Genomic DNA, 22,606 nt, shown 5'->3' with positions numbered 1-22,606 from the left:
AGGCAGTGTGTGTGGCATAGAAGCAGAGGCTTGTGCTGAGCACATTGTTGACGGAGCTCCTTCTTGATGGCACCAACTTTCGGCTTAGAAGCCAGTTCATCTCTGAAGAGTTGGTGGAAAGGTAGTGGAGAAGGGGCTTAAGGAGAGAATGAAACTTTAAAATAGCTTTTGAGGGGGTGGGCGGAGACGCTGCAGGGACAGCTGGCAAGCTCGCTGGGCATATTGAAGGCAGGCCCCACTGGTGTTGAGGTCTGTGGGTTTGTAGTGGCTCTGTTTTGCAGTTGTTTGGTTTTCTCTGATATTCTCTTTTCCGCGGTCCAAATTCTGTCTCACTATTTTAGAAAATTGGAGCACAATTATCTAGACTTCTTTTTTGCATGTTTAAATAAGGATTTATACTTATTTTATACATCTAGACTTTTTAAATTTTATACTTGTGAGTCTTAAATATAAATCTTTAATTAATTTCTACTATGTTTATATCCCATTTTATTTCCTTGTCTTAAATAATTGAATATTACTACTTTTTTTTTCTGGTTGATGTTTTCTTAACTACTCATCAGATACAGTAAATTTGGATAATTTGTACGTGGAAGAATCTAATTTATAAGACTTAAATATAAGAAATGCTCTAAAATGTGACACTCCAAGAGACCTAATTGTTTCTAGGAATTCTGACAGGCTTATAATTGCAATAGTAGCCATGATAACCTCCTTGACTGGAAAAAAAAATTTTGAAATGTTCAAAGCTGATGAAACAGAATCTCCCTGGGTTTTGGACAGCTTTTGACATAGCACTTTCACCTAACAGCAAAGAGCGTCCAAATGACATATTAATTTCGTAATATAATTAACAACAAACTAGATCATTTCTGTCCATCAGTAATACAGGTAAAGAAGGTCTCAGCTTTGCTAAACCTGATATACGTTTGGTTTATCCTATGAAAGAGAGTGACATTTTCGAAGGCAAGTGATATTAATAAAGTCAGACCACTCTTCACTGTCCTCCTGGAAACGTGTTTCCATCAGGGAAAATGCCATCACCAGGTATAGGGTCTTGGCCTTCCATTAGTTTTCTAAACAGAATCACCTAACCGTTATTACATTATCAGCTTTAACCCACTTCAGCTGTGTCATAGTTGAAACTAGGCGGCTCAGTGCCTCTCTTTTTTTGCCTGGTAAAGTATCAGAGATGGCTGTTGCCCTTAGAGTTGTAGAAACGGTTTTCCACCTCATGGACACAGGTGGGCTGAATGGTCCTTGCAGCCCGTCTGAGCATGGTTTCTCCTGTTGGATGGAAATTGTTTTGTCTTCCCAGCATTTAAAAACAACAACAGTAGATGCCAGATCATGTTATCCCCTAATAGACCTCTTGCACGTGGTCTATAGAATATAACAAACATGTATTTATTGGTCAGTTTAAAGCAGGAACTGCCCCTGTGCTGTCTGACTGTGGAGGAGCCCAGTGCACTCCTACCATTGTGCCCAGCAAGCAGTGTCTCTATCACTCTCCTGGGTCTTGAGTGTGCAGCTTCCAGTTTGCTCAACAGAGACTGGTGTCTGTACATCAGCCAGTGCTCACTCCTCATTTTGCAGATTTATAGTGACCAGATACAAGCAGACATTTTTGGTTCTTTGGCACAGGCAGTGGAAGAAACAGCACCATTTCTGCTAATTTCTATCTCACTGATACAATCAAGGATTTATCTAGCTGGGGGGAGAAAGCTTCCCTCTTCTTGGTTTCTGATCATATGTTCTTATACATATCTATGTAGATGTTAAAGGTTTCTGACTAAACTCCGTGAGTATGGTGAAAAATAAAACTTTAAATAAAAATTAATCTTAATCGAACAGGATGGTTTTCAGGACAAAAAGAACCTCAGTGTGTTTTGACATTTTAGAGTTAATGAGAAGATGAATGTAAAAGAGCTTGGACGAGGGCACAGCTGGCACTCACCAAATGTTTTGTTTCCTTCTGGATAATTAGCTGGGGATGATAGGAATTTAAACATCTAGGCTTCTATTTTAAAGAGATGCTTTTATGTGCTTATTTGTCAGTGTGTATAATGAATACACACAAACATACCCCACAACTCTCTAAGGCTAAAAAGTTCCTAGAACTATGGAAACTCTGTTGAGATTCTTTCACTTATAATTAGTTGATCTCGCCCCAAAAGTCCCACAGCAAAATCCACATGCCTTATAGCTGAGGTATGATGATACCTAAATTACAAATCTGAAAACTGTATAAAATTATTTCCTAAATTTTTAGTTCCGCAGCCCGGTCTGCTAAACATTTTATATGATGAATTCCCTTCCATTAGAGCCCGTGTTTGAATGTCATAATTCAGTCATTTTAAACTTGAAAAACTCACCCAGAAGTTAGTTATGTGTCAGAATTCAACTATTAGTGACATGATTGGAGGGCTTGATTTTTAATCATCATAAAGATAGGATTTTTTTTTTTTTTTTTTTTTTTTTGTGCTCTGTACGCGGGCCTCTCACTGTTGTGCCCTCTCCCATTGCCGGAGCACAGGCTCCGGATGCACAGGCTCAGTGGCCGTGGCTCACGGGCCTAGCCACTCCGCAGCCTGTGGGATCCTCCCGGACCGGGGCACGAACCCATGTCCTCTGCATTGGCAGGTGCACTGCGCCACCAGGGAAGCCCCAGATAGCAGTTTTTTAGGTCACTTCTCAAGGAAGTACTAAACTTCCTGACCAGAGATTTTGGTTTCCCACCATGTGCTATCTGGTAGATGACTACATCAGATATGGCTTTTCAGGGCTGTACAGACTAACCCCAAAATGACCACATTAGAGCGCCTTGCCTGGCAAGATAGGCTCCACTGGTGATTTGCTTGTTGATTATGGCCATTGCCATCATTGATGGCGAATGTCATACAGGCTTCTATACCAACGCCACTGGCCTATTTAGAGCCCTGGGTCACAGAGTTTCCCATGTCCTGTGTTGACTCTGCTTTGGGAACCTGGACCATGTCAAAGATTTCTTGGAGTTTTTCTGACTTGGGTTTTTTAAGGGCACTTTGAAAAAAAGTTACTTGCTCCTTAATACAAGCATATTTGCAAAACGGAGTTGCTTCCTATAATGTTTGCTTTGTGAATCTCAGCGAGTATTTCAGACAGCACAGTGATGTTTTATTCTAATAACTTCACATACAAAATCAATTTGGAAATGCCGTTGTATGCTTTATATGCTCTGAAATGTATTCTAATGTTCTGTTTTACAGTTTGTAGCTTGTTTTGTAGTTTGTATTGGCTGTTATTTTTTGTTGTTCTTGTTTTTCTAGAAGGTTTGCAGCAGGCTTTGGCTAAAAACATTAAAGGTTTTACCTCAGTCCTTTCATTTTGAAGTAGCCAACCAGGAATTTGAGGCTGCATTGTGTGCTGAGGAGGGAGGTATTGTCTAGTGGTTACCAGGAGAACAGGTTCAACAGATGTGGACTAGTGAGAAGTAATTTTCTATCTAAGAAGTAAAGTAATGCAATGTGCTGGTCAAAGCTATCGGATAATTAACCTGGAGGGAAGGGAGCAGGGCATCACACTGTGAAATTGTGGTGTCAGCTGGCTTCTCTTGAGAGAGAATGGAGACAATTTTGTTAAATTACCATAATTTTGGTTGAATCACCAAAGAAACTAGAAGGTTGGTTCTGGAAGATAGTGTCTGGAACCAGACAAGTACTTGAAGCCAAAAGTGTGACATCACTGCAGGGAAAGATGAGGTGAAAAGTAGAATGGTACTTCATCCTAATTAGTTCAGCCCCAGCAGAGCCTCACCATTTGGTGCAGAGCTCTGAGTAAACTATGGCACCCACCTCACTGGAAATTGGCAGAGTCCTCAGGCTGCAGCACAGGAGATGACAGAGAGCCAGCAGAAATGTAGAGGGAAGTCACGGGGGCTTGCGGTATGGATTTATAGTTCCTCTAGTGAAAGGCAAAGGGAACGAATGTTGGAAAGCTGTGCTCACTTTAAAAGATACAAAAGAAAATTTCGATGGGTAAGGACTCTGTTGGTTTAATTACGTCATGGCACTGGGCTCCAAAGGACCACAGCCAACTTTGCTCTGCCAAGTCAGACTGAACTTTTTTTTTTTTTTTTTTTTTTGTGCGGTACACGGGCCTCTCACTGTTGTGGCTTCTCCCGTTGCGGAGCACAGGCTCCGGACGCGCAGGCTCAGCGGCCATGGCTCACGGGTCCAGCCGCTCCGCGGCATGTGGGATCTTCCTGGACCGGGGCACGAACCCGTGTCCCCTTCATCGGCAGGCGGACTCTCAACCACTGCGCCACCAGGGAAGCCCCCAGACTGAACTTTTAAGCAAGCCATTTCCTGCACATTAGAGCCCCTTAGGTGTGGTTTATGTGAATGGTTTTCAGTGGGGACATGCAGAGATTTCCATCCCTGACCTTTTTCCCTCTAAAAAGGCAAAAATTTCAAAGAACACTGGTAGCTGGTTAAGCCAGGTGAACTTAGTGAAGGGTGGATTTGACTTCTCAGAGAGAGGCACAATAGTGAAAAACAACCAACCAACAAACCATGACACTAAAGAGCAATTTTGAGTTATTTTTAGAGATTTCATCTGAACCCAGGTAGAAGGAATCGTTTTACAATTCTGATGAAATAAAGGTCTGCTTTGGCAATATTTGACTAATTTCTAGGTTTAAGGAGAGCTAGGACAAGTTGATTGTTGCTGCATGTGTGTTGCTCTAGCTCCCTGTGAAATAGTCTCTAAAGTTTAGGAAACACCTTTGTTGTAGACTTCAAGTGCCATACTTTCTTATATTGCTTAAAATGCGACCTTACAGTAAAAGACGCTCAGTTTTAGTATAAACAGTACGCTGTTATCTCTATTTTACTACTTTTTCTTTTCGTATTTTTTCACTGCTTCTTTTTGCTTGTTAAAATTATCATCAGAAATCCAGAGGCTTTATGGTTAATATAAAAGCAGAAAATGCTTGGTGCGTCATTTCAGGGAATATTAGAATAAAGACAAGATCCCAGAGATCACAGCGTTTCTGAGTGTTTAGATTCTAGTCAGTCCAAGTAAAGGACAGAAAACAGCTTTGCATGAAAATACCATTGAAATATACCTCTTTGTTCTGTGCTATAGAATAGCATGTCTGACTTTGAAAATGTAGAAATTGAGAGGTTAGGGAGGCTGCTTTTGCGAACATATTATAGGAAAAAAAGGTACTTCAGCGCCTTTTCTTACTGGTTGGTTTTCTGATTTCCGTTCCTGAGCATAAATTGCTCTTTTAGCCATATGAATTATGGATTAATCTAAAGCAGCAGCATAGAAATCTTTAGGATGATTTTTGAAGATTAAGGCAGTATTAGCATTCTGTAGAAGCACAGAGGGAAAAGATAAACTTATAGCAGTGCCCAGAGGTAAAAATGTACCAGGGAACCTGTTTCCTTCATTTTTTTGTGTGTTTTTATTTTTTCATTGAAATTGCTAAATGGATATTAAACTAGAGACGTTATCCGCCACCCCACCCCTCCCCGCCAGCCCCTTTATGCCAAGAAGCTGCTTACTTCTGCATGGAAGCCTCAAGTCTGACAGAGGGGGTTGGGATAGAAGGAAGCTGAACAGACGCCTGGCTCCAAGGCCCCCGGAGCCAGAGGAAGCAGCTAGAGACAGCACAGTCGGCAGGGCAAGCATGTGTGTTTGGGTAGCAAGAGGCCCAGGATTGGCCTGTTGGAGAGTCCTGAATTCGTGAATGAGCATTTTTGAAGAAGCACGTTCTCAGTTCCATTAAATTAAAAAACAACATTATTTGAATTGCCTGTTTAGATGATTCCTGTAAATCTTCTGGTAATTGGCGTCATATATAACCGTTATGTTAGTAGGAAAAAAAGACTAGAAAGAAACCAAAGTATTCACAGTAGTTTCTCTGAGAGTAGAATTTAGGATTCATTTTTTACATTTTACTTATTTTATATATATATATATATATATATGTATTTTCTACTCTGTTTTACAGTGATTACTACTTGATTTTTTGCTGAGAATTAGATATTTCTTTCCAAAAAAATTTAAAAGTGTTATCTCAAAATTCAGGTGATTTTGTTGTTTGTCTTTCTAATCCATCAGATATTTCTAAACAAGGACAAGAGTGATGGTGATGGGGGCACTTTAAAAACAAACTAACATTTAAAGGTGATTGATTTTTCTTTTTTTGAAGTAATAGATTTTTTTTTTGGCCACCACAGTCAAGTTGGGTTAAATTGATGAAAAGTCATTAACAATACTGATTAAAAATATTCCACAGGAAAGCCCTGTAACATGTTACATGCATCACTTAGACTCCACATTTGTCACTGTTTATTGAAAGCCGGTTTTCAGGCCTCCCAGGGCACATTTATTATAAGTGCTTTTGAATGCAAAGCAGGTTGCTCCCAGCATACAGGTGGTGTTCTGCTGGTGACACATGAATGCTTACAACTGCATGTTTTTGTCTTACAGAGTTGTCTTGGTTCAACTGGTGCCTTCCCGGGTCGTGTTTGCTCAGTCTCCTCCTTATTCTGTGCTTCAGGGAATCCTATGACAGACTCTATCTTGATGTGGTTGTCTCAGTTTAATAGCACAGACTTGAAGGGGTGTTTAAAAAGAGACTGGAAATCAATACTGCATACTGCACATTTGCTTGGAATTGCACATCTAACAGGAAAAAAAAAGGAGAAGAGAGAAACTTCATTCAGAGGTTTTGTTAGGTTACAGATGATCACATTAATTTAATTACTGCTAGGTAATAATAATGTGGAACTTGAGTGATAATAGTGTATTTAAAAACTGTATCAATGGCATACGTGTGCCTGAGTCTGGGGTTAGAAGTGTGATGTCTTACACAGAAAGCACTACCTAGGTAATTCCCTCTATGTTTTGTGCCAGTGCTAAACTACTGATTAATTGTAACTATGAAAAGAATTAAAGGGTGTCTATTACATGAAGATAACGCCTTCCCTAAGCCACATATCAGAAAAGGAAGAAATGCCACTAACTTCTAAAGAAGTTTAAACCCTATATCAGATTTTAATTATAAAATAGCCAAGAGGTGTATCAATGATAGATATTAGCCACCTGTACACTACATTTTTTCCTAATAAAGCCATTTCTTATATGACTCCTTATTTCCAATTAGATCGGAAACCTTTGGCCACCTTAATTATGGTGATCAAGTGCTTTCCAGTGACCGCAGAGCACATACTTTGTGTCTCGATCTTAACTTATCCTTGTTTCTGTGAAATACAATTTCATCTGCTAGGCTCTTAAATGATTATATTAAATGTGACTAAATGTTTAATACAGTCGCATTAAATGCTGTATGAAAAATGTAATTTTGTTCCGATTTAGCACTTTGTTAAAAGTGAAATGACAGATCCCATAGAACATCCTGTGTCTTCGGGCAGGTATATATGTGGTGGCATGGGATGGAAAATCCAGCACCAGCTGTTGCTTACCAAGGTTGCATTTTATTAAATGACCCTTGTTTGAAAATAACAATTTATAGCATTGAAACTTTCAGATCTGTTGAGTGATTTCTGAATTACTTTCTTGTATCTCAATTCAGGTTATAAAATATTCAGTTCTATATAGAGTGTATATTTGAGAGGGCAGTATTTTGCCGATACCTGCCTTCCTTCTGTGGATGACAGCTTTTTCAAAAATAATACCCACTGGACAGCTCTCAGACGTGTATTTCACTATGACATAAAATATGCTCTGGTGGGGTTATGATAGTACCACTATTCAGATTTACATAATTCCCCTCATGCTGGAAAATCAAACACTTTCTCAAAAAGTGAAGAATGATGTTTTATCTTCATTGTTCTCAGCTTCCTCCAACCCCCTCTCTCCTTTTTTACTCACTTGAAATTGTATCTTCATTGTCAGCCAAATATATATTTTATTTGTCTTCTTCTGGACAGCAGAGTGTAAGGCAGCTCCTTCTATTAGCCAAGGTGGTGAAGTATGGTTAAGGGGACCTGGTCAGCACTTAATTGACTCATCTCCACCACATTCGCACACACCATCACACAGTCCCAGATACCCATCCTTTCCCCCTTGGTAAGTTGAAGGCTATGCTTTTACTAACCTTGGTCCTAGAGGAGGATGCTATTACCGTCAGGCCTTCTAAGATCCGAAATTGTGCAACCTGGGAAGTAAGAAAACCCTCAAATTTAACATCTGTCTTCAGTCACCTTTAGACCATCCCCCTTTAGAACCACCCTGCTAATAACTTAGCAGCCAGAACTGAAAGAACTGAGGAACTTGCTAAAGAGAAGAAGAAAACCTGTGAAAGCTAGGCTTAGTTCCTGTTAACTCTGTCGTTCTTCTCAAATAAAAATAAAAGGAAAGCAAAGCAGAATTCTTAAGGATAATTGAAAGCCAGCCAGTCCAGGTATCAATAGTCCATGACCCAGGTGCTAAAATAACCACCACCCCTTCCTGTTTAGAATGAGTCTAGAAAGGTGAGGGAAGAATTATGATGCATTTGGTTTTAGTCAGAACTGTTGTGTTTGAGGACACTCCTATATAAAATTTTGCTATAAGACTTCTCATACAGAGCATTTTAATTATGGTTAATTCTACTTTTAACACATAGTGAAAATAACATTAAAAAATATTACCTAAATGACTGATTAGTTCAAAGACAGACCAAATGGGTAGTGATTTTAAATTCTTGTGTTGTACCAGGCACCAACCACTGTTTTTAGCATACGTGAGATGAGATGAGTTGAGATGAGAGGTGTCCATTTGTCTCACTTACATCCGCTTAACCCCTCCAGCAGATAATTGTTCTAATCACAAGCTGCAGCTGTTTTAAATGATCAAGATTTCATGTACCAAACCTGATAGAAAGAGAACCAAAATCTTCTAGGGGGAGGTGGAGGATTACACATTATTTACCTACCTGTATATGTCATAAATTTTTTTTTTACTTTTGTATTTCTCACATGCATCAAAAGACCAGCCATAATCTTTGCACTCTATAAACAAACATTAAAGAGTCCTAATGAATTTTATAATTGAAAAAAATCTTAACCCTCTACTAGTCCAAGCACTCATTTTAGAATTTATAGGAACAGCCCCAGAGAGGTAAAGGATCTTGCCAAAGGTCACAATCCTAGTTAATGACAAAAGTAAAATTAACTAAAACCCACATCTTCTGACTCCCAAAGCAGTCTTTTTTTCTCTACCTCAGAGAATTGCAGCTTAATTTGGACATTTTGGGGTGTTCGTGAATACTCTTTCATGTTCAAAAACGATGGGGCTTAAGAGTAAGATACTGTTAAAATTAGGTGATTGCTTGATTTCTAAGTAAAATCTGTCTTTTTTTCTTCATCGCTATCCCGTTGGTGCTCTAACATCTCTAAGTCTTAGCTTGCAGTGAGTGACGCGATCTGAAAAGTTTCTGATGAATAATTCAGTCCTCATAAACCAAGTCAACAGCATTATTAATTGGTAAGGACATGTTATAGTGTAAGTTCCCTGTGGCTTATCAGTGAATATTTCACAGTTATGGGAAGAAGCATTTCTTAATATGGTCCCTGGTGGAGATATAGAACAGATAATTACATACACAAATGCATTTCACTGGAGGGTAGAGCTCATAAAATAACAAGAGGGAGTCAAGCACCATTTTGTATATTTAAGCATATATGGCCTAAGGGCCATGTTTTATCATAGATCATACGTTCATGTTTAATTATTGAGAATGTTTACAGCTTGCCTTTCTAATGAGGGATTCAAGTGAAGAGATTTTAAATTGAGATTAAATTCTCATCTACTCTTTTTTTTTTTTTTTTTACTATTTTTACTAAAATCTAGGCATTCATCTTGCTGTTTGCATAAGTACAAGCTTCACTTTAAACTCAAGATCAAGTGCGTAGTAGATGTTTTGACTTAATGTTAAAAATCACATTAATTCCACATTTGTCCCAGAAACAATAAGTACAGGAATTACTGTGATTATACCATATTATCAAGCAAGTGCAAAAGCTGTGACATGAAGAAAGTGTCCTATTAAAAAGGAAATATATAGAAAACTATGAGGAAATTTCATCAGACCTATTTCATAAATGTAGGAAAAATAGAATTCCACTTTAACTTGTATGATTATAATCATATAGAAAAGAGCGAGATAAAGCTTATTTCCATACTGTCAACAGTTTGCTAATCTGTTGAGAAATAAAAACAATACTGACGGGGGAGAGTGTTGGACCATCCCAGAAGGACAAAACTTGACAGGGAAAGTTTTAGGTGCTCTTTTAACAGCATCCATTGGGTAGTCTGTGCTCAATAGTGGTGAGTGTCTGCTCAGTAAGCAGACATCTTGGCCATCCTGAGCACTCATGTCCTTTCAGGTGTCTTCCCGGTTCAGTTGGAACCTCAAACTTAGGAGATGACCTCTAGGAACTAATACCAAGGCCCTTAAGAGACTCTTGAGGGTGTCACCTCTGGCCAGGGGATGGGAATGATAGAGGCTGTGGGCAGAGAGTACAGGCAATGACATGCCCTAAATCTCTCCCCTGAACCACTTCTCTTTTTATAAATAATTTTAGTTTGCTCTTGGTCAGGACTGAAACATCAGCCCCTTGTTTCACCTGAAGTTTCCTGAGGTTCTTCGCTTGTCCTCACTGCCCTGTACCTCAGCTTTCTGAACACTTGCATGAATCTGCCCTCTGTTCCATCCTGGTCTCCGCTTCCTTGAGCTGACTTCCTGGCATAGGCTTCTTTACCCTCAACCCCTCCCTAAGCTCCAGGGCCGAAAACACAGTCTCCTTCCTGCCTAGTAGTAAAGCCATACACCCAGGCTGCCCTCTCATGAATAGGATGCTAGCATGAGCAGAACATAAACAAATCCAGGCACTCCAGAAAGATTTAACAGTTATTCTCACAGCCAAGTCGTATAAGTTAGAATATTCCCCTGAAATGGGAAGGGAATTACAAAAGTCTCTAACAAGTTTCTTGTGTTATTATTTCTTGTACTTTTATTTTTTTTAATGCCTTTTGTTTCTTTGTTTATTTATTTATTTATTGGCCAGGCGGCATGCGGGATCTTAGTTCCCCGACCAGGGATCAAACCCGCGCCCCCTGCACGTTGGAAGTGCGGAATCTTAACCAGTGGACCACCGGGGGAGTCCCTATTTGTTGTACTTTTAGAATGTGGACTAACTTGCCTTGTGTAGTCTTTCTCGTGTCTCGGAACCTGGTAGGCCTCAGACAATAGCCTTCCATCTCAGCCAACACTCAAAAAGAGAGCAAAAAGCTGCCCCACCCTAGCTGTTCTGTTCATTCAACAGGGGAGAATTAATTTTTTAAAAACAGCTAAAAAATGAAACAAAACATGAAATTCATTTCAGCAACCTTGGAAAAATGCTAAAAACACATCAAACCATTTTAGCTCTAAACATGCTACGTTTGGTACATTGCGAGGCTTGGGGCTCCAGAAGGGATGCCAGAAGATCAGCCCTACAGCACAGCACTCTGGGGGTTCCACCAGGCTCTTCCAGTTTACAAGCGAGGCTTCTGCAGTCTTGATCAAAATGGCAAGAATGACTTGGAGGCACTTTTGATTTACCTTAATGATAGAAAATGATGCTTTTTTAAACTACAATTTAATTTAGACTTCCTCTAGTTCAGATTGGCTTTCTTCCCATTTACCTGAAAGAATTGTAGAATCAGAGATGAGGATTTAATCCAACACCCCATTTTACAAATAAGTAAATAGAGAAGATTTCAGGTTAAATGACAACTCAGTTTTAGCAGATCACTCGACTCCTACACCAGCCTTCTTTCCATAAGTGATCAATGTGTTAACCAGAAGTAATTTAAGTAAAATTTCTTTCAAATTTTTGAAAATTAAAACACGTGAGTGTATACCCATTATAAAATACCAGTACAGAAATATAAAGTGAAGTCTACCTCCAAACATATGCTGGTTGATCCATTCTCCTTTTCAGAGATAATCCCTATGCGTCCTTTCAGAAAATTTTCTATGCATTTACCTACATCAAGTATAAAAACAGAGAGGATTTAAAATCAAGTGATCTCAGGGACTATTTCTTAAGACCATGTTGGCATGAACACTTGGGCAGGAGTTTCTGAGCTCCTTATTTTTCTCCAAGACAAATCTGTATCAACCGTAGCAGTGGTTAATGGAGACATTTTACAGACCTGGTTATGTACCATCAAGCTCTATCATATTCTGAAGTTTAAAGGTGAACTTCAATATGCAATATTGGTTTTCTTATTGGAAATATAGACAGTTTTTAATGCTGCCAACTAAGGCCCATGCCCCGTGAGAGAAGAAAATGAATGATCTACCCCCAAAATCCAAACGGATTTTCTTGACAGGGTTTTCTTGGCTGTCCATCTCAGCAGAGGCACGCCGTACTGTAGAAAGCAGAAAGTCGAGAAAGACAGCTTATGCCATCCCTTTTTTTTTTTTTTTGCGGTACACGGGACTCTCACTGTTGTGGTCTCTCCCGTTGCGGAGCACAGGCTCCAGACGCGCAGGCTCAGCGGCCATGGCTCACGGGCCTAGCCGCTCTGTGGCATGTGGGATCTTCCCGGACCGGGGCACGAACTCGCGTCCCCTGCATCGGCAGGCAGACGCTCAACCACTGCGCCACCAGGGAAGCCCTATGCCATCCCATTTTTAAAAAAAAATAATGGCTAATGAAGATTCTGGTAATCCTTAACTATTTTCCTGGTCACCTTCCTTAGCTGTTCTAACTTTCAAGCTACCAGTAAAATTGATGAGCTGTAGTAGGACAAGAACTTACATTTGTTTGGTCACTTCTTTCTTTCCTGCCATCTTTCCCATCAGGCTTTCCCCTTTCTGGTTGTATCTTCCTATTTATTTCTGACTGTGCTTGGAAGCAAGCTGTGTGAAACCCACATTGTCTGAGTTGCCCATATGATTGAAGAGAGCTGGCCAATTTCTTCATGAACTAGACTAGAGAGGACAGAAAAAGAGCCCTAGCCTAGGAGCCCCAGGGCCCAGCTCGTGGCCAGGCCTGATGTCTTCAGCTGTTTGACCCTGACCAAGTCCCTTCATTCTTCATTTACCCACAATTCTAAAATGAAGGAGTGAACAAAGATGTTCCCTAAGGTCTCTTCCAGTTCAGAAATTCAGGTCCATTCTATTTAAATATTAGGAAATGACTGATGTACATGCACCTGTTTGTGCAGTAGCCCTCCTCCTGTGAGTCCCTACACGTGAACACACACTCTTCCACCACACACACATTCAGCAACAAGAAGAAATGGCTTCTTCATTGCCTGTGCTAGAAGATAAGCTATAGGTACTGTTTATTTCCCCAAAGGACCTTATATATGAAATGCAGCATTTATTAAATTTATCAAATGTGATACGAGAAAATCTGTCATCTGCTGTTGAGATAGCATCCTGGGAGCCAGGTCAGAGTACTGCATTTGCTCACTGGAGTCAGGACAAACCAGAAACCCATCCTTTGGTTTGGTTTGACTCATCGTGAGTCAGCAGCGACTTGGCACCTGTAGAAATCAAACTGTTGGATCAGATGGTAAAGCTGATCCTTGAACTGATATTTCTAGAGTTACACCACCGAACTGATATTTCTAGAGTTACAGCACCGAAGAATTGTAAGTTGCTCTGCGACAGTGTTGTCTCTAATGGCCAGATTCTGCCAGTAGAGCTGTGCATATATCTTTTATAGAGTGAGAACAGAGGTTTAGTAGGTCATGTCTGATCTATACCCAGGTGTTAGGAAACAAGGCTTCACTGAAATTATAACATGGGCACAAAAGCTGTCAGAGAAATGAACCAAAAGTCCAGCCTGAGAGTCAGGAGGCCTGGGTTTCAGTTTCTCTCTCCAGGGCAGCTGCTGAGCACCTTGGGGCTTTGGAAAAGTCACCTGTTCTCTCTGGACCCTGGCTTCCTCTAAAATAGAAGGGTCAAGTGGATGTTCCTTTTTGCTGAAGAGTTTTATAGCATCTAATATACACTTATTTGGTCACACACCAGACAGAAAGTAGAAAACAACACAAGTGCAATACCTTTCCACTGGTCCTTCCAGTTACACATTATCTTTCAAACAAGCAAGGAGCTTCTACAAGGAAGGCCCCATTAGTCATGCATTATAGGTGCCAGGCAGTTATGGAAACTCTCAGGCCACTGACATATCCACTATTCCTTCATTCACGCTTTTATTCATTCTATATACAGAGTAATTACATGTGTGCAGTGTGTGCCTGTGAAGGAGAATCAGAAAAACAAAAGATGTTTCTACCCTTCAGGACATTTTAGACAGATTTAAAAAAAAAAAAATGCTCTCCTGAACTAGCTAGAAAAAGGAATAATGAGAGTTTCCCAAATAATTATGCATAGCAGGAACCCAATTTTTTTTTCTTGTACCATCATTAACCATAACTGATTTCAAGGGAAGGTATTCTGTTCCATTGGAATTTCCACCATAGGCAGAACCTGTATCTGTCTGGGAGCACTGAATCAATTTTCACATGAGGAATCCCAAGCCTTCCCATCATCCCATGGCTGGGGAGTGGGTTACTATTCCTTTAGGAAGTTGGGAAGATTGTTGGCACCTCCAGCTTCCTCTGAAGACAAGACTTAATTACAAACACACCAAGATACGCATAAGGCCTTGTGCATTTCCTTTCTAAAAGGAATTTGAATTTTAACAGAGAACAAAGACCAAACACCAACAGAAAGGGTTTCTAGTGATAGAACTTGGGACAGCAGCCCATCAGAGAGAGAAGGGCTGCTTTGGGGGCAGGAGACTCTATGGGAGCCCTTCAGCTGTGTCCACACTTGAGGCATCGCTATTGCAGTCCTGGCCTTCTAAGCCTTTGCAGAAACCTAAAGATGCTCAAAAGGGCAGGTTTTAGTTCTGCAGATGGGTTTATTTACTGCCAATGTCCCCACCTCCAAATTTACTTCCCTCTGCACCGGAAATAAATCTTTTGGAGGCTTATGAAAATTAAGTATCAGGAAAATTCTGCCCCCGTCCTACTAGATTGCATCTACAAGTCCCAAACAAAATCGCTTCCTTGACTTACATGCATATAAGGTCAAGAAAGGTCTGTAACTCGGAGGAGCGGGCCTGGAAGAAGTCAGGGCAGGTGCCTGATCCCACCCCTCCTGCTATAGGCAGAACGGGGCTGCCCGCTGGAATCCTGCTAAAATGGAGGGCTGTGCTGGGGTGGTCCTTTTCTCTCAGTCCTTCCCTGAACTCACTAATTCACATTACACTGCTCTTCCTGATCAATAACTTATTGAGGAGAAAATCAGTAAATGACGTAAATGTCTCCAGTGGAGCCGTCCCCCTCCATGACCCCACTGTCCTTTTAGTCTGCGCCCCAGAATCCTCATTCCGTGTCCCATAGAAACGCAGTTACCCTTGTCCTTTTCAGGGAAAAAGACATTGATTGAGAGCTTAGCCCTGACATTTCACCCTCTTATCTCAGAACACAGAAGCCCCTTCACGTTTGTTGTCTTTTTTACTCAAGGTTAATATAGATCCCCAGGCACTGGCAGCTCCATGCTGCATTCTGTTGCCTATAATTGTCCTTCCATCTAATTGGGCGAAAGCCTACTCTAATGAACCAGCTACTGATTCCCTTACCTATTCACTCTTTTATCAGTATTCCTTTACCAGTAAATTCTTTGTTATCTAGGTCCTGAAATTTATTTCATGTTTTTTTAAACTTTAAATTTTTTCTTACAAAATTGCTTCTTTTATCTTATAGCAGACTGTGATCTTTTTGCTTCTGAGTACTTTATAATACAATTCGAATATAACAGAACATTCTAAAATAAAGCCAGGCAGGGATTTCATCCTAACCACTATTAAATGCTGAGAGAGGCAGATCATATTTTTTTAAAAAGAGAGGAGAGCTGGGATGGAGGAAGCTGGATCTCATAATTCAACCAGTATATTTCGGGCTCTGGCTGCATGCTGAGCACAGGGCTAGGCTCTGAAGATGCAGAAACAAGACAGCATCCTGGCCCTCAGAGAGATTCATATTCTGATGAGTCCATTCATAACAACTGTAATTCAAACCTAGCAACACCCCCAAAAGCTGTTGGAAGCTTTGTAGCTTATTTCTATGACTGTCTATGGGATCGTACTCTGTTTGGAAAAATATGCTCTAAATCCTGCTTTCTTGGGCCATTAGAAATCCATGCTTGTCCCTAATCCGTTTTTATAGTTACGTGTAACCTTCATAGAGTAAAAAATGCGTCTGGACGGCTTTTGAAGTGTCAGGCAGAGAAATCTGTTTTGATGGCTTGAAAAGAAGTGGAAAAGTTTTAGGAAAAGCTAACAAGCTTCCAAAGAGTTTAGATCTGCTAGTGTCCAGACATGGGATTAGGCAGAGGGAAAAGCCTTCTAGCAAGTGGGAGCTGGGGCCATGTAAGCATGGAGACCCCACTGAGGGAGTCAGCGAGATAGAAGCCAGGCTACAGGCGTCTGTTGATATGTCTGCTGAGTGAAAGTGGAGAAGGAGGTTTGGAGGCAGGGAGTTGTGGTGGAAGCAGACTCTGGAAAACAGAACCCCAGAACTGGCTTGTTCTCAGAGTCATCTGGCCCAGCCTCCCGCCTCCGAGCACATCCTGCCTGTGCTGTGTCTGGCCAACTGCTTTTTCAGCTCTCGAGGGATGGAGATTCTACAACCTACCCTGTCATCTGTTCCAGAGCCACCCCCGCTCTGCACTTAGAAGTTCTTGCTTTTAAAGAATGGAGGCAGGAGAGAGGTGGTCCAAAAATGGGGAGACAACAAATCAGGGCAGAGGAACTGTCGTAGAGCTTGGAGATGGGGACCTCACACCCCAGTACGGGTGGAGACACTAGAAGGGGAGCCAGCCATCTGGGAACCGCCCTCGCGGAAGCCCTGTCTGGCGGAGCGGAGGTTCCCGTTCTGCTCCACGAAAGCAGTGGGAATCTAGACATCCGCCGCCTCTTACGCCTTCAGTACCCTATTGCATTTCATACACTCTGCCCGAGTCATTTCTTTTCATACCAATTCTTGGATGCAAAGAAATCTTGGGCAGTCCAAGTGGATTCTAGAGCCAAGTCAAGTCACCATGTCTTACTTCATTCAGACGTTTCCATCTGCCTTCACCCTCTCAGTCACACTCCTAGAAGCAAACCGGAAAGTCCTTGCAACCAAAATCACTATCTGAAAGCCCAAGAGCTTTCTTGTTCTCTCTCTGATCTCAAGCCACAGTGTGTTGGTCTGATTTTACTCCATTTATAGTTCTCTGGCTTTCATGGCTCTGCACCACATGACAGAGCAGGAAAGCAAGCAGAGGCCGGGGGATCAGGTGGAAGGAAGTAGAGGCAGGATGGCTGCAGAAGCAGAGCAGAGGCAGCTGCTGACGCGGGAGCCTGCAATAGTCCCATGGCCGCCGTGATCCACACTGGGGTCCTAGTGTGCCATACAGGCTCTCGCATTCCCTGGGTTTCCCGGAGGCGGCCCTTCCCTCAGCCTTGGGCCTCCCCTTGGCGGTGAGTCTCATTGCAATTCATGCCCTCCCTGTCCCCTCCTCCCAGTCCCAGGCTACACTGAAGCCCCTGACTCCTTTTCAGTCTGCGGAAGAACAGAGTCCCTGCCTGTTGGGATCCGGTCCACTCTGGGGATGCTTTTTAGCTGAAACTGCTGCAGTTGAGCACAAGAAGTTCTGACTGCCAGAGTGAAAGGGTACCCCAGCAGGCTGCAGCAGCTTCCCTGCCTCTGGGGCTGTAAATAAGGGAACGGTCCAGGACCGTCCCAGAGGACTAAGGATAGACCAGATGATCTCTTGAGATTCCTCCCAGCTCCAGAACCTGGCTTTTAAATAGCAACACTAAGATCCAGGTGACATACAGGCTCACTGACAGCAGGTGCTCCTCCTCCCGCGACACCCCATGTACCTGGGCAGACATTCTTCTCCCAGCAGGAGACATGGTGCAAAAATAGACAGGTGCAGGGAGGGGGCTTAAAATCTGCCCACACTGAGCCTTGATGCCAGGGGATGTGCATATCTGCTGGCCCAGCTCTGTGACCTGGTGGGTCTATGCAACTGTCAAAACATGAGTGTGTGTGATAAATTCCCCTCCGATGCTCATCACAACTTCTGAGTGTTCTGTGCATTTTTAAATAATTCTTACCATGTAAATATTATATTACATTTTAATAAAAAGATTTTTTTTTTGCATTTTACTTTTGTAATATTTGGGGTTTTATAGATTTTTATTTTATGGCCAAGTATACTTTTGTAAGGAAATGTTGAAGTCTTGAGTATTTTTATTCTTTTCAAACTACAGTTAATGTCAACTGTAAGCACTGATAAATATTATTCATATGCGGTTTTCCTTCCTTTCCATCGGGTCTTTTTAAGGAAATGTGTTTTGGCATAGCTTTTTATTTAAAACTCTGCTTCATTTTACACATTGTGAATACTGAAGATTCTGAAAAATAAAGATGCATTTAAAATCTCTGTGCTGTTACATTTTAGAAATGGTAATGTGCATTGCTTTGCCAAAGTGGTAATTAAATGTTTAATGGTTTAGAACTCCTAGTTCAGAATGGGGCTTCTAGTCATTATTCACAGTACGGAGCCTCCGTGTCAGCCCCCGCTTCTTGGGAGAGTGCACATGAGAATGGTGATTTCCTGCTCAGTTTGGAAATACGGTTATGTTGACATTATAGTTACTGTGCTGTGGTTTTGCAATAAATGTGTATTGAAAGCACTTGTGATGACGTGGTCCGCATTTTGTTTTTAATCAAACTCCAAATGGCAGTAGGAATGGAGCCAAAGCTCCTTGAGCATTTGGGCAGCGAGATGTGGTGGGAAAAAACACATGAGTTCGGGAGCAGGACAGGCTGGGCCAAATCCTGCTCCTCCACCGACAAGCCCTGAGACCTGGGAATTCTTTCAGCACTTCTGGAGATCCTGTGTTCTCATCCATTAAAAAATAGAGCTAAAATAAAGGAGGGGGATACTTATACATTTTGTGATGATGGGATCAAGTGACGAACCTAACAGACCTGGCACATTCTGGTTGCCTGATAAGCGTTATTGGCCTTCTTCCTTTTCTTCCCTCTTACATCCCTCCCAAAGTCTTCATTTTAAAAAAATTAATATTCAAGTTAAAAACGTATTGACCTTCTGAGTAAGGCGATAGTATTAAATATGTAAGGATTAATAACTTTCTAATTTATCATAGAAGTTAATTCCCAAAAATGTTGATCACAGCTGGATTGAGACAGTATTTGGGAAACGTGGCAATGTTTATATAAGCACACCACATTATAAGTCTACTGGTGATCCAAAGGGATTTGCCTTTGTGGCATTTAAAACAAAAGAACAAGCAGCAAAAGCTCTGAAGGTAGGTCCAGAGTCATCACAAAAATGTGAAAGCACTTATTTTTGTAGTTTCAAAGCAAGCACATCCCAGGTTAAGTAGTGGGGAGCCCGTTCTTGGAAAAATTTGGAATCATGAACATCCGTTAACCTTTTGGAGGAAAGTTTTTCTTAACCTTCCTGGACTAGTTATCAAATAGTCCTGTTCTCTTCTTGCAGTTTCCAAAGTCTTCATTTTTGAAATACAGAAAACTATAATGCTTTCTTTACATCTTGCTATAAATGTTTTTAGTATAGAACAGATCAAAACTGTATTTTTGTTTTATATCCTTAACATATCACGGACATTTTCCCATGACAAGGGAAACTTTTATAATTTGAAGTATTTAATTTTATTGTTGGACATTAAGGCTGTTTCTGCAGAATACATTGTTGTATATTTATCCTCCTTCTACTCTCTATTTTCTTAGAAAAGATACGTAGAAGGAGAATTACTCAGCTCAGGTATGAAGGCTTTTAGCTCCTAAAAAGTATCCCCATATTAATTTAATTATTTATCCAGCCTCAATGGAAAAACCTGTTTCTTCTCTACACTCGGTACTCACTTCTGACCCCAGATATGTGGGTTTCTCCACACCAAGCAATTCTCCAATTCTCAGCAGACACCAACAGTTGAACTCACTGCTGATACTAACTGCTTGGAACAGGGTAGACCCCACAGGTTAAGGGCTCAGTCCCACCGGAGTACCCCTCTCCTCCCTCCTATTTAGACTCCAATTGCAAGTCCAAGTTGTCACCTCTGCTTCTGACCAGTGAAAGGCTATAAATCACGGTTCCTTAATCAAATAATGGGCAGAAGACCTAAATAGATATTTCTCCAAAGAAGACATACAGATGGCCAACAGGCACATGAAAAGATGCTCAATATCGCTAATTATTAGAGAAACGCAAATCAAAACTGCCATGAGGTATCAACTCACACCGGTCAGAATGGCCATCATCAAAAAGTCTACAAATGATAAATGCTGGAAAAGATGTAGAGATATGGGAACCCTCCTACACTGTTGGTAGAAATCAGTGCAGCCACTATGGAAAACAGTATGGAGTTTCCTTAAAAAAAAACTACAAATAGAGTTACCATAAGATTCAGCAATCCCACTCCTGGGCATATATCTGGAAAAGATTAAAACTCTTACTTGAAAAGATACATGCACCCCAATGTTCATAACAGCACTATTTACAATAACCAAGACATGGAAACAACCTTAATGTCCATCAACAAATGATTGGTTTAAGATGTGGGGTGTGCGCGTGTGTGTGTGTGTGTGTGTGTGTATACACACGCACATACATAATGGAATATCATTGAGCCGTAAAAAAGAATGAAATATTGCTATTTGCAGCAACGTGGATGGACGTAAAGATTATCATCCTAATAAGTGAAGTAATCAGAGAAAGATAAATATTATATGATAACACTTATATGTGGAATCTAAAAAATAATACAATGAGCTTATTTACAAAACAGAAACAGACTCACAGACATAAAAAACAAACTGGTTACCAAAGGGGAAGGGGGGGCAGGGGTAAATTAGGAGTTTGGGATCGACAGATACACTATCTATAAAATAGCTAAACAACAAGGATTTCCTGTATAGCACAAGGAACTATATTCAATACCTTGTAATAACCTATAATGGAAAATAATCTGAAAAAGATTACATATAGATATAAAATATTATATAATATATATAAATAAAACTGAATCACTTTGCTGTACACCTGAAACTAACACAATATTGTAAATCAACTATAGTTCAATAAAAAAGGAAAATGAGGGGTTCCCATGATGCCCTCCTTGAGGCTGATAATTTGCTAGAATGGCTCACAGAACTCAGGAACACAGTTTCTATACTAGGTTACCACTTTGTTATAAAAGGATACAACTCAGAAACAGCCAATGGAAGAGATGAATGGGCCAGGGTATGGGGGAAAAGGGCATAGAGCTGCCATGACCTCTCCAGGTACGCCATCCTCCCAGCACCTCCCCGTGTTCACCAACCCAGAAGCCTGGCTCCTCAAAGCCCTTCAGTTAGAGTTGTTTATGGAGGCTTCACTACAGGCACAACCGATTATATCATTAGCCCTTAGTGATTAACTCAACCTCCGGTCCCTCTACCCTCCCAGGAGGTTGGAGGTTGGGGCTGAAGTGCCAACCCTCTAATCACCTGGTTGGTTCCCCTGGCAACCAGCCCCCATCCAGAGGCTACCCAAGAGCCCCCAGCCCCTAGCCACCATTACCATACAAAAGATATGTCCTTCAGAGAGCTCAAGGGTTTTGGGATCTGTGTGCCAGGAAGTGGGAGCAGAGACCAAACGTCTATTTCTCATTGTGTCACAAGTTCCATTAGGTTCCACCAGAAAATGAGTTATTGAAAATTTCAGGGATTCTGCTCAGGTGGAAAAAATAACCAGGAGAGGTGACAGGAGGGCGGATCATACTGGCCGCTCCTCCTTCTTGTTCTTTGCTTCACTTCTCATAAACCACACAGCTTGGCATGGGCCCTATTACAACCTATTAGTTTTTTCTTCCATTAAAACACTGGGGGCTTCCCTGGTGGTGCAGTGGTTGAGAGTCCGCCTGCCGATGCAGGGGACACGAGTTCGTGCCCCGGTCCGGGAAGATCCCACATGCCGCGGAGCGGCTGGGCCCGTGAGCCATGGCCGCTGAGCCTGCGCATCCGGAGCCTGTGCTCCGCAACGGGAGAGGCCACAACAGTGAGAGGCCCGCTTACCGCAAAAAAAAAAAAAAAAAGCACTGGACCTGGCTTCCCTGGTGGCACAGTGGTTAAGAATCCGCCTGCCAATGCAGGGGACACGGGTTCGAGCCCTGGTCCGGGAAGATCCCACATGCAGTGGAGCAACTAAGCCCGTGCACCACAGCTACCGAGCCTGCGCTCTGGAGCCTGTGAGCCACAACTACTGAAGCCCGCGCGCCTGGAGCCCGTGCTCCACAACAAAAGAAGCCACTGCAATGAGAAGCCCCCGCTCGCCTCAACTAGAAAAAGCCTGTGTGCAGCAACGAAGACCCAACGCAGCCAATAAATTAATTAAAAAACAAACAAACACTGGACTTGATGATCTTTAAGAGCCTGATCAATTCTGAATTCCAGCAAGTAAGAGGCAGAAAGGAGGCAATGCAGGAAGATGGGCTGTACCCCGCAGGCCTACAAA

At 41.6% G+C, this 22,606-nt stretch overlaps 1 protein-coding gene across 1 annotated transcript in view; it reads left to right on the top strand.

The window, feature by feature from the left end:
• SLC49A4 (solute carrier family 49 member 4) overlaps positions 1-7,536 on the top strand; it is a 90,742-nt gene extending 83,206 nt beyond the window's left edge. Inside the window, exon 9 of the mRNA XM_060150477.1 lies at positions 6,484-7,536. Within this exon, the coding sequence (XP_060006460.1) occupies positions 6,484-6,599 (116 nt within the window). The 3' untranslated portion in view covers positions 6,600-7,536. The remainder of the gene's footprint in view (positions 1-6,483) is intronic.
• Positions 7,537-22,606: the final 15,070 nt, after the last annotated feature.

Source organism: Lagenorhynchus albirostris, chromosome 5, assembly GCF_949774975.1.
Source record: "Lagenorhynchus albirostris chromosome 5, mLagAlb1.1, whole genome shotgun sequence".
NCBI lineage: Eukaryota > Metazoa > Chordata > Mammalia > Artiodactyla > Delphinidae > Lagenorhynchus > Lagenorhynchus albirostris.
Note: the sequence above shows the minus strand (reverse complement) of the source record. Positions and strands in the feature narration are given on the sequence as shown.